The 15,866-nt window shown below is 40.4% G+C and overlaps 1 protein-coding gene across 2 annotated transcripts in view; it reads left to right on the top strand.

The window, feature by feature from the left end:
- Positions 1-15,866, top strand: part of Pxk (PX domain containing serine/threonine kinase like) — a 74,925-nt gene that overhangs the window by 20,255 nt on the left and 38,804 nt on the right. For both annotated transcript variants that reach the window (XM_076871225.1, XM_076871140.1), the window contains exons 2-3: positions 7,212-7,262; positions 9,432-9,479. In XM_076871225.1, the coding sequence (XP_076727340.1) occupies positions 7,212-7,262; positions 9,432-9,479 (99 nt within the window). The remainder of the gene's footprint in view (positions 1-7,211; positions 7,263-9,431; positions 9,480-15,866) is intronic.

The following is a 15,866-nucleotide window of genomic DNA, read 5'->3' as shown; positions in this document are numbered from 1 at the left end:
AAAATCAAATGTTTTTATTATTAGGGACCAACTTGCCCCTTTGAAGTGGAATAAAAATATATTGAGTAGCCGGGCACAGTAGTACATGCCTGTAATCCCAGCAGCTTGGGAGACAGAGGCAGGAGGATCCCAGGTTCTAAGCCAGTTTTATCAATTTAGCCAGGCCCTAACTAACTCTGCAGGACCCTGTCTTTAAATAAAATATAAAATAGGGCTGCAGATATGGCTCAGTGGTCAAATGCCCCTTGTTCCAATCCCCAGTACCAAAAAGAAAAAGAAAAAAAAATACACCACCAGTAGCCAAGTGCATTCCGCAGGTAGATGTGAATGTGCTACAGATGGTATTGCCTGTGGACTGTGGAACAAGGGCAGCTGATGACAGAAGTAACTCCTAACCTCATTCTGTGGCCTAGGCCTCTGTAGACTGAGGTGATCTGGTACTTTGGACCTTGGCACTTTGACATTTGGGGTCAGTTCTTTGTTATGGTGGCTGTCCTATTTGTATAATAGCATTCTTGGCCTCAGCTTATATTCCCTTCCCCCACCATGATAATCAAAAACTTCTCCAGACACCAGGTGTGGTGGTGAGCACATCTGTAATCCCAGTGACTTGGGAGACTGAGGCAGGAGGATTACAAGTTGGAGACCAGCCTCAGCAATTTAGCAAGGCCTTAAGCAACTTTGTGAGACCCTGTCTCAAAATAAGAAAAAGGCCTGGGGATATGGCTCAGTGGTTAAACACCCCTAGTTTCAACCCCCAATACCAAAAAAAAAAGTCTTTAAATGTCACCTAGGAGCAGAATCACCCTTTTTTACCACCCCTCCCCGCCCCCCCCGCTTTTTTTTTTTGAGAATACTGACTTAAACATATTTTGAGTCTCTTGGCAGAAACAGTAACTAGAATGTCATTTGGGGACGTCACAGCCTGACATAAGGACCGAAGCACTGTTTGTAGCTACGGCTTCCCTTCTGCCAGATACTGCCCAGTCATTATTGGGGGCTATTTTGCAGCCAAGTTTATATTTTTAAAAAACCTCAACTACGTGTGTGGAGAGGGAAGGAGCAGCCTGCAGTGCCTTTCTGGACAGATTGCACATTTCTTGATGCGAGTTCTGTCCCCAGCATGAACCAAGCTCAGATTGTGAACATGAGAGTGCTTGATTCACGTTCACAGGTGGTAACAACATCTTATAAAACACATGTCCAGACTTTGAACTGAAAAGTAAGTAAGGCAGGCCAGCAATGCCTAGCCAACACCTACCAACTGCCCAACACTGAGCTGGAATTTTAAAAATTCACATATTCCTCTGATAAATGAAGCAATGGATGCTCAAACTAATTTTTGAGATTTAATATTTCCCCTTTTCCTTCCTTCCTCCCTCCTTCCCCCCTCCCCCATCTTTCCTTCCTTTCTTTCCCTCCTTCCATCATTCCCTCCCTCCTCCTCTCTCTCCTTCCCTCCCTCTCCTTTTCTTTTTTGTTTCTTCCTTTCTTCCTTGAGATCAAACCCAGAGGCACTCAACCACTGAGCCACATTCTCAGCCCCTTTTATTTTTTATTTATTACTTTGAGACAGGGTCTTGCTAAGTTGCTTAGGGCCTCACTAAGTAGCTAGAAGCTAGCTTAGAACTTGAAGTCATCCTCCTGCTTCAGCCTCATGAGCAGCTGGGATTATAGGCATGTGCCACCCCAACCATCTCCCCCCCTACTTTAGACTTAAAAAGAAAAATCTATGTGTATTGTTAGGAATTACTCAATTAAATGTGCTAATTTAGATCTCTACTTATTAGAAATATAAAAGGTCAGAAAATTTGACAGTGTAAACAGCCCAGAGCAGAGAACAGTTCAAAGCCAAAGGACTGATTTCCCAGTGTAAGACTGTCAGATATTTTTAGCATTTTGTTTTTATATATTCAGAATTAATTGCATTAGTGTGTTGCTTAAGAAATTTGCCATACTACACAAATCAGTTTTGAAATAATTATTTTATAACCCCATATTTAACCCACTAAGTGTGGCACCAGGTACACAGTTGTTGTTTCACTCATAATAATTGAGTGAATCCTGTTGAATATACCTTTTTTTTTTTTTTTTTTTTTGGTACCAGGGATTGAACCTAGCAGCACTTAACTACTAGGCCACATTCCCAACCCTTCTTATGTTTTATTTAGAGACAGGGTCTCACTAAGTTGCTGAGGCTGACTTTTTGACTCGAAGTCCTCCTGCTTCAGCCTCCCAAGTCACTGGGATTGCCACTGCACCTGGCTATACTGTCCTTCACATATAGGCAGGAGTTTCTGCTTCTGTGGACTTTATCAGCCTTTGCTGATAGAATGGAAATGAATGGTAGTATAATAAGGTCAGTTCTAAAATCCAGTTGCCAGGTTAACAATGCTTCTTTGGCTTTATTTTCTAAATAATCTACTTAAGTCAGTGAGATTAATTCAGTAGAAAAGATTTGTGGAGTACTGTATTGAACATTTGTTGAGTAGTGACTAAGTAATGCCTAATTCATTCCACCCAAAATTAGTATAACAGTTCTGAGCATTTGAAGAAAAAAAATGTTAACATTCTTTATATGATTTAATCCATACGTTGTGAAATCCTTGTTTGTCTCTGTAGGAGGTTGTACTGAGTCTGGGTTTCTTGCTTATTTATTAATAAGAATTACCTGGGGAGGCTATTAAAACTTCTAATACCTAGGTTGTATGTGTGTGTGTGTGTGTGTGTTTTTCCTAGAGATTCTGATCTAACAGATTTGATGCAGGCCTGGGAATATATTCAAATACATCACCTTGCCTGGTGATTTTTATGGTTGGGCAGGTTTGAGGGTCAGGAGATTTGTTTTCTTCGGGAAATGGCCTTGGTGCATATCTATTATATCTTTTTACTTGTTAATCATAGTCTTTCATAGCTGACTGGATATGAAATGCATACTTTGAATACTAAAAATCATAGTCTTCTGACTAATAGACATCTAGTTTTGAATGTCTGCATTTTGCTTAGTTTTAAATTAAACTTTATACTTGACATAATTATAGATTCATGTGCAACTATAAGAAATAATGCAGTGTGATCCATATACCCATATATTTCAATTTCCCCCAATGATAGCATCTTCCAAAAACTATAGTATGATACACAATCACGATATTGACATGCAAAATAGAGAACATTGCCATCCCTTATTTGGTCCTTCTACAGACACATCCACTTCCCTCACCCACCTAGTCCCTATCCTCGCCTTAACTCTTAGCAACCACTACTCTGTTCTTCATTTCTATAATTTTGTGATTTCAAGAAAATGATATAAATGGAATCATTCAGAAGATAACATTATGGGATTGGCTTTCTTCACTCAGCATAATTCTCTGGAGAGTCATCCAAGTTGTGTGTATCAATATTTCATTCATGTTTGTGTGTAGTATTCCATGGTATGGATATAGCAGAATTTAACCACCCATTGAGAAAGGTCTGTTTCTGCTTGGGCACTATCAGTAGTCAAACTGCTATGAATATAGATATATAATGGATATTCATATACTTACTTTTTTTGGGGAGGAGGGTACCAGGAATTGAACCCAGAGATACTTAACCATTGAGCCCCAACCCCAGTAATTTTTATTTTTTATTTAAAGACAGGGTCTCACTGAATTGCTTAGGGTCTCACTAAATTTCTAAGACTGGCCTTGATCTCAAAATCCTCCTTCCTCATCCTCCCTAGCCACTGGGATTGCAGGCATGCCACTACACCCAGCATATACTTACTTATTGATGCAAAGGACTTTTGTACCCTGAGGCCTTGTTAAAATTAATTATTAGTTCAAGGAAGTTTTTTGTAGATTCCTTGAGATTTTCTACAAAGATTTTCATGCCACCTGCAAGTAGAACCTGTTTATTTCTTCCATTTGATCCATATACTTTTTGGAACTGTGTTGAATGAGAACAGTGAGCACAGACATCTTGCCTTGTTCCTGTCTTAGGAGGAAATGTTGTCTTTCACCATCCAGTGTGTTATCTCTAGGAGATTTGTAGAAGCTTTTTATCAGATTGACAAAGTTATCCTCTCTTCCTATTTTTCTGAAAGTTTTTATCATGAAAGGGTGCTGAATTTTGTCAAACAGTTTTTCTGTAACTTTCTTTTTCTTTTTTGGTACCAGGGATTGAACCCAGGAGTGTTTAATCCTTGAACCACATCCCCAGCCCTTTTTTATTTTTCATTTTGAGATAGGGTCTCTCTGAATTGCTTAGGGCCTTGCTAAATGGCTGAGGCTGACCTCCAACTTGCAACCCTCCTGCTTCAGCCTCCAAAGTTGCTGGGATTATAGGCATGTGCCACCATGCCCAGCTTCTGCATCATCTTATTAGTTATAAAGATAGCAAATTTATCCACTTCATATTGGGTGAGTCCTTAGTGGTTTCGAGGAAGTGGTCTGTTTCATCTAAGTTGTGATTTTTTTCTTCAGCTCATTATGGCAGATTATATTGATTGATTTTTGAATAATGAATCAGCTTTACATCCCTGGAATCAGCTCGTATAATATATGTATATCTGTCTAAATGTACACATATATTTTTTTTTACATGCTAGGCAAGTGCTCTACCATTGAGCTACTTCCCCAGACCTCTTTTCACATATTGTTAAGTTCTATTTGCTAATATTTTGAAAAGAACAGCATGGTGGCACATATCTGTAATCCCAGAGGCTCAGGAGGCTGAGACAGGAGTATCATGAGTTCAATGCCAGCCTCAGCAAGGGCAAGGCTCTAAGCAATTCAGTGAGACTCTGTCTCTAAACAAAAAATTCAAAAATAGGGCTGGGGATGTGGCTCCGTGGTAAAGTGCTCCTGAGTTCAATCTCGGGTACAAAAAAAAAATTGGTAAGGATTTTTGAGCCCATGTTCATGAATGATATTGGTCTATAGTTCTTTTTTTTGTAGCATCTTTAGTTTGAGGTAGGGTAACACTAGCTTCATCAAATAAATTGGGAACTACTTCTTCCACATCTGTTTTCCAGAAGCATTTGTGTAGAATTGGTGTGAATTTTTAAACATTTGCAGAATTCTCCCATGAAAGCTTCAAGTCGAGATAATTCTTTGGGGGAGTTTTTGCATTATGAGTTCAACTTTCTTATTAGTTATTAAGATAGCAAATTTGTCCACTTCATATTGGTGAGTTGTGGTCCTTAGTGGTTTCGAGGAAGTGGTCTGTTTCGTCTAAGTGGTCGAATTTCCGTGGGTAGATGTGTTCCTGTCACCCTCTGATCCTTGCGGAGTCTGGAGTCTGAGTGACAGCCTGTTTCATTCCTGATGTCTGTCATTTGTGTCTTACCGCTTTCTTTCCTGTCAGCTTTATTAGAGGTTTGTCAAGTTTTTGGTTTTGTCAAAGAATTGGTTTTTCATTTCACTGGTTTTTTTCTTTTCAAATTTCATTGATTTCTGCTTTTATCTGTATTTTATTTTCTTCCTTCTCCTTGCTTCAAGTTGATTATGATCTTTTGTTAGGCTCTTGGGGCAGAGCTTGGAGTATTGATTTGATACGTTTTCTCTTTTCTTACAAAAGCATTTAGTGCTTAAATTTCCCTTTCAGCACTACTTGAGCTGTGTCTCCTAAATTTTGCTCTGTTGTTGTAGCAGAGGAAAAGTTTCTTCAGCTCTCCTAGAGTTCCTGACTATGTCTGAAGAAACTGACAAATCAAATTAATAGGAAAACATAACAAATTTGTTTAATCATTTTACATGACACTAGAGCCTTCGGAAAAATGAAGACCCAAAGTCTCAAGGAAAACTCTTCCCCTACCCTCAACACTAGGACAGAGGATAGGACCAGATGCTCTATCACTGAGCTACATCCCCACCCCTTTTTAAAATTTTTGAGGTAGAGTCTCTTTAAGTCTTTGAGGCTGGCCTCAAACTTGCAATCTCTTGCCTCAGCCTCCTGTCACTGGGATTACAGGCATGGGCCACTGTGCCTATCAGAACTATTTTATGATTAGGTTCAATGAAGAATGGATAGCCATTTATGCATGTGATTGGACATATATGTTCTATGGTAAAAGACTAAATGGGAAAGCCCTGCGAGGCTTAGTTGAGATCCTTCTTAGCCTTTCTCAGTGGCATTCCTCCCTCCCAGGTCAAGAGCCGAACCCTTCTGACATGAGGGTCTTGTGAGCTATTATTAGACAAGGTAGATCAAAGAATTTCTTTACAGCCACACAAACATTTAGGGGAAGAGTGGTGTAATATTTTTAGGTTTTATAACTGGCTTTTGGAGGAGAGGGGCTCTAGTTTCTGTGGCCTCCCCTGGGGGAGGAAAAGGGCAGGAGACAGATTTTGCTTCTGGTCATTTCCCTCAATTCAAAGTATTTAGTATAGCAAGGCACATAATTTGGGGTGTCTTGTTTTGAGCCCCAAAATTGTGTTATTTTTCTGTTCAGTGGGGGTTTTTTGTTGTTGTTGTTTGTTTGTTTTTCTCTTGAGATTTCTTTGACCCATGGATTATTTAGAAGTATGTGATTTAGTTTTAAACTGTTTGGAGATTTTTCCTTTTATCTTTGTTGTTGGTTAAGCTTGGTGAGGTTTTTTGTTTTTTTTTTTTTTTTGTTTTTAAGGCTCAGGATGTGGTCTGTATTGGTTATGCTGCACGGTCACTTGAAAGAAAAGAATGTGTATTTTTCTGTTTTTGGATGGAGTATACTACAAATGCTAATTAAATCCAGTTGGTTGACCGTATTCTTAGGTTTTTCTATATCTTAACTGGTTTTCTGTTTAATTATTCCTGCCACATCCCTACCATTTTTTATATTTTATTTAGAGACAGGGTCTCACTAAGTTGCTTAGGGACTCCTTAAGTCACTGAGGCTGGCTTTGAACTTGCAGTCCTCTTGCCTCAGCCTCCTGAGCTGCTGGGATTATAGGCGTGCCCTTCTGCACTTGGCTCGCTCTCTTTTTCAGTGCTTGGTGTTGAACCTTGGGAATTGCCCATGCTAGGCCAGCTCTGTACCACTGAACTACATCTCCTGTTCAATAAGCAGAAAGATTTTGAACATTATGGTGGTGCTCAAAAAGTTTCAGATTTTGGATATTAGATTTGCAGGCAATAGCTCAACTTGTTGTTTTCTTTGCTCTGAAGTCTACTTTATTTGATATTTTTACTTGTTTCTGATTCTATGGTTTTATAACTGAGGCTCTTCCTCTCTCCCCCATCTTTAGGAATATATCATTCGGGTGCAAAGAGGAATTTCTGCAGAAAACAGCTGGCAGGTAAGCACTTTTTATCAACTAGAAATATGTTTGAACTTGTCACTAAAACCCTGACTTAGGCCATCTAAAAACTGGAAAAATCAGAACATTCATAAATATAAATCATATTCTTTTAGCTATAAGCTGTTAGCTTTCCTTCATTTAAATTTTTTTTCTTTATTGCTACATATTAATTATTCAGAATAGTGAGTTTCATGGTGGAATATTCAGATATGCGTATAACATAAGTACTTCCCCTTATCCTCCCATCCTCTCTCCTAGGTCCCTTTCCTCTACCCTAATGGAAACCTTTGACTTTAAAACAAGTATCATAAAAAGTTTTTCGTTCCCAGTTGTTTGGTTATATTATATACAGTGTTGCCAGAAAGAGTATCTAGGAATTTGTTTTCTGGCTCAAACCAGAAGAAGCAGGACCCCTACAGCCATGATTCAGGTGGGTGGGGTTAGAGGGAGTTCAGTTCACAGAAAGGGGAGTCAGTGTCCTGACTATTGTATGGTTAGGTCACTGCATTTCATGGATGCCCAAGTCCACTCCTGGGCCACTCCTAGTGCTAGCTCCCCCACTGTCCCTAAGGGAGGGTCTTCTTGGAGCCCCCAGCTCTTCTGTTCCCAGTGGTGGCTTCAGAGAGAAAACACTTTCTAGACAGATCTAGAAGTCCTTCCCATTCCAGTTGACTTGTTGTTCTGAATGGGGCCATTTCTTTCCTGTTTGCTTTTGTCTTGGTTTTGCCATGTTGGGGTTTGGACACACTAGGCAATTGCTCTACCTCTGAGCTACGTCCCCAGCCCCTGTTGTTTTAATAGTTACATGTACCATTCCATCTCTTTCCAAAAATGTAAACTTGTCCTTCAGAGCTCTTTCCAAAAATGTAAACTTGTCCTTCAGAGCTCAGAGCTTGATCTTCCACCATATGCAGTTTCTTTCTTTCTTTTTTTTTAATACCTTTATTTTATTTTTATGTGGTGCTGCGGATTGAACCCAGCACCTTGCATGTGCTAAGCCTCTGCCACTAGCCACAACCCCAGGCCCCTTCATGCAGTTTCTTGTCTCCCCCCCATGCAGTCTGACCACAGTGGCCACACTCAAATCTTTCCTTTGCCTAGAATTTTAAATTGCTGTTTGTTTAAATAATTATTTCATTTAACATCTATTGAGCATATTAAGGGTTCAGCACTGCTTCAAGTGCAAATGCCTTAATATTCACTTAATCCTTTAAAACCAGTCCTGTGTAGTAGAATTACCCCTTTTTTACGTTTGAGAGCTTAAGTAACTTGTCCAAGGTCACACTTAGATATTTGGCAGAATAGGTTTGAATTTTGCATAATCTCTGGGGGTAGCCACTGTCCAATTTTTGCTTTTTTGCTCTTATCAGAGATGGCCTTAAATTTAACTTTTTCATGTGGATGTAGCAAGCAGAACCAACAGCAAGATCCTATCAGAAAAATCACGCAGGGGTGCAGTTTTCTAGATGCACAGTTTTCTAGATCCATTAGCAGCCTGGGAGTGCTGGGCGAAAATGGACTCTTAGGCCTACCCTACACCTACTGAATTAGATTATTCCTGAGAGAAGTTCTGGATATTCCCAGGCAATTCTTCTGCATACCAACATTTGACAACCCCAATAAAGGCTGAGAGTGGATCTATTCAAAAGTGAAATAATCCCTTATCAAGAACCTTGGAATGATTAATGGCATCAGTACAACTAAGAAAGAATGTAGACAATGAAAGGTGGACTGTCTGCCAAGAGGGAAAGCCTGAGAAATCAGGTGAGATGTGGCAGTCTTTCCTGCAGGTGTAATCCAGTCTCCAGAGTGATAGGCTATCTCCTTGGGTGTTTGATTCAGGGGAAGGATAATATGGCCTCAGAACTGTACCCTTCCTTTTGACACTAAGCTTAGTAAAACTTCATTTATTTACTAATTTTGAAAATCATTAATTCATGTACTTGTTAATGTCTTGTAAGTTTGCCTGGCATTAACCAGTTTCCTATAGCCCAGCCAACTCAGGGCTTGTTTTCTGAGCCTGTCAAATAAAACAGAGGAAGCCCAAGAGGTCCTCCTCCTCTTAGCATAAGGGCCTCAGCACTGGAATGCCAGTAAATAGTTCATAAGGTAATGGAAAGGGATGTCTTTGCAGAATCAAAAACACTGTTGTCTTGTCTCTTACAGATTGTTAGAAGATACAGTGACTTTGATTTACTGAACAACAGCTTGCAGGTAAGTGTTTTGAAACTCTAGTGACACACATTGCTTGGGGTATCTTAGAAACTGATTGGAAATGGTGTGTTTGTCAGCTTCCCATCATTATAACAAAATACCTGAGATAATCAGTTATAAAGAGGAAAGGTTTATGGTAGCTCTCAGTTTGGGGGATTTCAGTCCATAAACAGTTGGCCCTATTGCTTTGGCCTGCCATACTGCCAGGAGACAAGAGAAAACATGACAGGGGGGCAGGGTCTCATACTCCCCTTCAAGAGCCTATCCCTAGTGACCTCTCAACTAGACCCCACCTCTTAAAGGCTTTACCACCTCTCAGCAGTGCCACCCTGGGGACAAGCCTTTAACACATAGACCTTTGGGGGACATTCACAATCCAAACTACAGCAAACAGCAATATCAGGAACAAGAAATTAACAAATTTTCCTGACAAAGGAAATCAATTCATACTTTAAACAGATAACGTGTGGCTCTAAAAATAAACTTTTGAGAAGGAGCTTGTGATTTATAATTAATAGTCCCCTTGCAAGTGAGTCTCTTTGTGCCAGACCATATCCTTAATACAGCAACAGATCAGAACTGGTTATTTGAGCTGGGACCCTCAAACTCTTCACTGGACTGGGCTGTATAGTTAGTCTCACAGATCAACACCGAATAGTAACAGCAGAGACAGCCTTTTCAGTTTAACTTTTTTCTCTTAAATATGTATTTCTAAAATCTCTTTGATGTGGATGTTCTAACCTGGAGGCCATAATGGAAAAAAGGATGAGCTGCAAAGTCTCAGTCTGCAAACAGCCAATGCCTGTAGTGGTTGCAGGCAGGGTCCTGGAGGGGCTTGAGCACCATTAGAAGCACTAGCTGTGTCATCCTGGGCAGGGTGGTCTTCAAGCACGGTGGGTTACTGGAGACCACGGGGCCTATGTCATTCCTCAGATTGGAGTGGTAACACAAGCCACTCTATCTTGGTCTGGCCAGCTCAGCCGGGAGGCAAAGGGCTGCTGCGTTCATGGGCGAGCTGGCCATCAGCCTGTTTCCTGAGTGACCTCTGATGCCATCCTCAAAGGTCAGAAGAATGGCTGGCTGGCTGGCAGGGAGGGACAGTGGTGCTTCTCTCCTTCCAAAGGCCACCTTTTATTGATTAGACTTCAGAAAATAGCATTTTAAGAGCTTGAACTTTACCGTTATTTACAACACTTACTGCCGAATGCACAAGCCTTATTTTCCTTCTGGTTGGAATTGGCCCAGCTATCTGCAAACCTGTGAGCAACTGCCATATTTGTCATACATTTGACACATGTTGTCCTTTTTTCTGGGGGTTGGGGGTGCTGGGGTTCAAACCAGCAATTTGGGCATACTGGGCAAGCTTTCTACCGCAGAGCCATATCCCCAGTCCCTGTCTTTTTTAATTTTAATTTGAGTATGGCTAATTTAAATCTCTTGATAGGATATTGGCAGAGATTGAATTCTCCTCATTGATGGGCTTAATTGGTTTCATTTGTGGATTTTAATAGCGTATTCTTTGTGCTTAGATAAAAGCTAGGCCTGGGGTGACTTTGCAGATAAGCCACCAAGGTGCAGTTGATTCCAGGGGCAGATTTTCCCATCAAGTTCCCCCCCTGCAGCCATACAGTAATGTGAGCATCTTGGGAGTTAACCCTGGTCCTACCACGTGTTTCCATCTTTATTCACAAATGAATCTTTGCCCAGTATTGGATGATCTTTATACAACGTCTTTTTGTCACAGCTGAGTAAAGATTATGGAGAAATATTTCCAAAAATTGAAACTGACTCCACCTAGCCTCTGAGAACAAGGGTGGGCGGGGAGGATTTTTAGGTCTTATTTCTCTTACTTTGGGGATATAAATTTGAATCTCTATGATATTCAATTGTGGCCTTTTTAATGGAGCAGAATTTTATTTTTGCTTCAGTGTAATTTTCTCTTTTAAAATGGGCACTTTCAATGTGCATCTTATTTCAAATGCAAATACCCACATGTATTGATGTTGGCTTGTGTGGCGCAGAACACAGCCAGACAGCCTTTCAGTGGGAGGTTTTTCTTGATCCAAGTAAACAAATAGAAGAAAGAACATACAGCTTCTTGGCAACACAATAATTTCAAAACAAACTCCATAAAACAGACCAAAAAGACACCAGAACCACACGATGAAACTGTGACCAGGATTTTCAGTGCCCAATTACTCATTCAACAGACAAATGAGTTTCTGCTAAAGAAAGAGAAATATAATCTGGTGGAGTGGTATCTGAATCCAACAGGAACATACCTCGGTGAAACTAACAAAGCAGAATTATATGTGCCACACAATATGGTTACATGAAAAGTCGAGAAAAGAAGATTGGAAGGAATGGTGACCCCCAAGTGGTGGGATTATGCGTTATGTTATTTTCTGGTTATTTATACTTTTCCTTACAAATAAGCTCTTGTGAGCTGTAATGAGGAGAAAAATAGAAAAAGTCTGCATTTTCCAAAAATTCTGTAAGTGAACATATTTTGTGGTAACAATGAAGATAAATCATTTTATCTTAAATAAATGTAAATAAACATCAAATCAGCAACCATCTAAGGAAATAGCATAAAACAAAGACAAAGGAGCAGGTGGTTGAGATGATGGGAACCGGCAAAGAGGGAAGGAACACAAACTTTGTCCCTTAGACTTGGGAAGGAACCCAGACTGCCCCTTACTAACATTGAGACCTCTGTCTGTCATTTCTTCTCTTAGCTCCTTTTTTTTTTTCTTTCTTATTTTGGTACTGGGAATTGAACTCAGGGTTGCTTAATCACTGAGCCACATCCCCAATCCTTTTTTTATATTTTATTTAGATACAGGGTCTCACTGAGTTGCAAGTGCCTCACTAAGTTGCTGAGGCTGGCTTTGAACTTGCTATCCTCCTGCCTCAGCCTCCTGAGTCACTGGAATTACAGGCATGGGCCACCATGCCCGGCTCCTCTTAGCCTCATTTTCTTCATCTGAAAAGGGTTGAACCTGGTGATTTCCAAGGTCTCACATAACACCAGTGTTTTGTGATTTGAATATTCCTGCCCACCATTGACCTTGGAGAGACTTACTGTGCACTGGGAGGAAATTGGGACAAATTAAGGGTCCACTAAGAGCTTAGAACTCCCTAGAATACTAACTAGATGATTGAAGGTAGTCGGCAGGTCATTAAGAACTGATGATAGAAATGAGAGAGATGAATGATTAATGTTGGCTTTTGTTTTCATCCAGATCCAAGCTAGTTTTCTTGACACTGTGGTATAGTTTGTTGTGTCATTTAGAGGCCTCACTAGGCATCGGTCAGATTGTGGGCTCTGGGCCCTACCTCGGGCTGTCACTGTGAATGGAACTCGGGACTTATTTCTGGGCTTTGCTGTTCTCCTTTCCTTCTGAAAGGAACTCAAGGCAATCCAGAGGGCTAGTTAAAGGGGAAGGTAGTGAAAGAGAGGTGCTGAGGCCCTGTGAGGCATCTAGGAAATCTGGGCTCCGTGACTTTATCACTGTCTGTGCTAGTGTTATTTCCCCTCCCTTCTAGTCATTGGCATTCTAGATTTTATATTCTGTGATTGGGAAGCATTTTAGAAAGTCTAAGAGAAAGCTGAAAGAGAAAATAAATGTCTCTTGAATGTTAATCTTCTATAAAAGGCAATATTTTATCTTTTTTCTGGTACTGGAGATAGAACCCAGGGGCACTTCATCACTGCACTACCTCCCCAGCCCTTTTTGTTTTTCATTTTGAGACAGAAACTTGCTAAGTTGCTGAGGCTGACCTCCAACTTGTGATCCTCCTGCCTCTGCCAAATAGCAGGAATGACAGGCCTATGACACGCTACTGGGCAAAAGGCATTTTAAAATGATACATGTTGCATAGTTTTATACTTCTAGGAATATTAACCTGAGATCTTCACATAGGGCAGAAAAACTACCTCCAGCCTATCTGACATAGTAGGGACACTGTAATTGCAGCTGTTGGCAAAAGAACTCCGATGATTTGGAAAAAGTCATGGGAGGTTTAGGCAGATCAGTACATTTTCCTAGAGTAAAATGAAGCTTAGAAAAATAGACAGGTTGAAGCTTGGAAACCTAATGATTCAAGACAGCTATCAAATGCCTTCTTACAACCCCACCATAAGTGAAAAATGGTGAAAATATTGGTGTTTGAACCTGATGACATTAGATATATATCCATTCTGGGTGTGGTGGGATGCAGTTGGTGCTGGTTTGCAGTGGTGCAGGCCAGTAGGTTAATACTAGTTAATGGTAATTAAAAAAAAAAAATTCTTGCTTCCTATATAATCAGTTTGAGAAGCAAAAGGTATTTTCTTGTTATTTAATTGGGAGGAAAAAGTAGTGAATGAACATTATAAGCATCATAGTAAAGAAATAAAAATTAAGACTGTCACAGGAAATCTGACCGGATGGGCAGCCACCCACCCCCCCAACTCCCCTCCCCAACCAGGGATTGACCCATAGATGCATAACCACTGAGCCACATCCCTAGCCCTTTCTATATATATATAGAAAGAAACAGGGTCTTGCCAAGTTGCTTAGAGTCTCTCTAAGTTGCTTAGGGTGACATGGAACTTGTGATCCTCCTGCCTCAGCCTCCTGAGCAGCTGGGATTACAGGCATGCACCACCACTCCCAGATGCAGCCACCTCTTTCTGCCCTCTTGTGCCTTCCTGGGTCTGACTGTGTGATGGAGGAGGAAGCCAGGCCAAGTAGCAGCAGCAGTGGGGAAAGAGGCACAGTTAACACTGAGGATGGGAAGCTCTCAGCCAGGAGGAGTCATTCACTGCTAAAGTGTATCACAGAGAAAAGTGACGAGATTGCTCAGTTTAACCTAGAAAACAAGGCAAATAAGAAAAAAAAGAGGATGGAGACAAAAGCTCAAGGAGAGAGCTTAAGCTGAAGGAGTGGACAGAGAGGATGGCGCTCTCTCCACTGAGAAAGGCCACTCTCAGCAGGGACAGACCCCTGGGAGCGTTTGTTGCCACAAAGGGAATTTTGAAGAGATAAGTAGGGAGTTGGAAGAAAAAGAGGCTCAGCAGCTTTTTGGGCTGTATTCTCCAAGTCATTCACTGCAAAAGCTAGCTTAACAGAGATTGGGAAAGTCCACAAATACTCCCATGTCTTCCTCAAGCACATAAAGAAGGCCTGTGTGTTAGTGGTGTGTCCTGGGACTTCCATGTACTGCAGCTAATAACTGTGTTAGCAAGCAAACAGGATAGACTTTTTCAAGCAAAAATCATAGTTATTTTTCATTGTTTTGCATAATTTTCTTATTCATCTTATCTCTGAAAGATGAATAAAACTGTGTTTATGTAGTTATCTGAAAAAAATAAAATAACTTGCTCCAAAAGGTAGCTATTGTTAAGCCACCGTGTGAATCCTGCCAGACAATTTTTGTGCCTATATAAACTTATCTGTGGGCTTACACACACGCACACACACACTCAAAATAAGATTATATCCTGCAATTTCATAGAATAGCTATATAAGAGGAAACATCTGTTACTTTTGGGTTATGTATTACCCTTGGTTAAAACTTCATGTCCCTGATGAAAATAAAATGAAGTGATGAGCCTTAGATGTATAATAGTTGGATGAGGATGCATTTTTATTTAGCTAATAAGGAAGCTGTCATTCAATAAAGGCTAATTGTATGAAAGAGGAAACCACCCTAAAACTGATAAGTTTGTTCTCTAGCAATAAATTGTGCCACGATAGAAAATTCGTTCTAATTGTGCTCTGATGTATTCTCATAATTACGTTGGAGAAATAGACAATCAGCCAGCCTTTTCATCTCATCCAGTATCAACTTTAGGTTCTTCATCTGGCTGCATCATTATTTGAAAACTGTAGAGTGGCACAGTCACAGTTAGGCTGGCCTACACGAGTGGTCCAGATGACTTACTTTTCTGAATTCAAGGTGCCCTCCAGACCCTCCATCAATAATGCACACTACGTGGCTCTGATCTAAGCACTCACATTGAATGCGCCACTCTTTGAAAGTGACTTTGCTCCCCAAATTAAAATGCCAATTCGATACTTTGTTTTTTAAGTTTGAAAAATAGACTCAACATTTTAAATGATCTGGAAAATGATAGTAGGTTGAGCACCTGCATTTACTTTTCTTTCCTAACCAAACCACTCTAGACAATAGTCAATCGGTTTTATAAACACACACGCACACACACACACACACACACATACCATCTCAAGGACAAATATAATAACAGAGAAGAAAACCACAACAAAATATTTTAGGCCGAAAATCCAATAGCTGAGAGCTCACTCATGAAGCAGATGGGGAAGGCACAATTTTGAGATGGGAAGCAGATAATTTTAAAAGGTCTCAGTTTACATTACA

The sequence above is a fragment of the Callospermophilus lateralis genome, chromosome 1 (genome assembly GCF_048772815.1).
Source record: "Callospermophilus lateralis isolate mCalLat2 chromosome 1, mCalLat2.hap1, whole genome shotgun sequence".
NCBI classification, from domain to species: domain Eukaryota; kingdom Metazoa; phylum Chordata; class Mammalia; order Rodentia; family Sciuridae; genus Callospermophilus; species Callospermophilus lateralis.
This window is presented reverse-complemented; position numbering and strand designations above follow the sequence as displayed.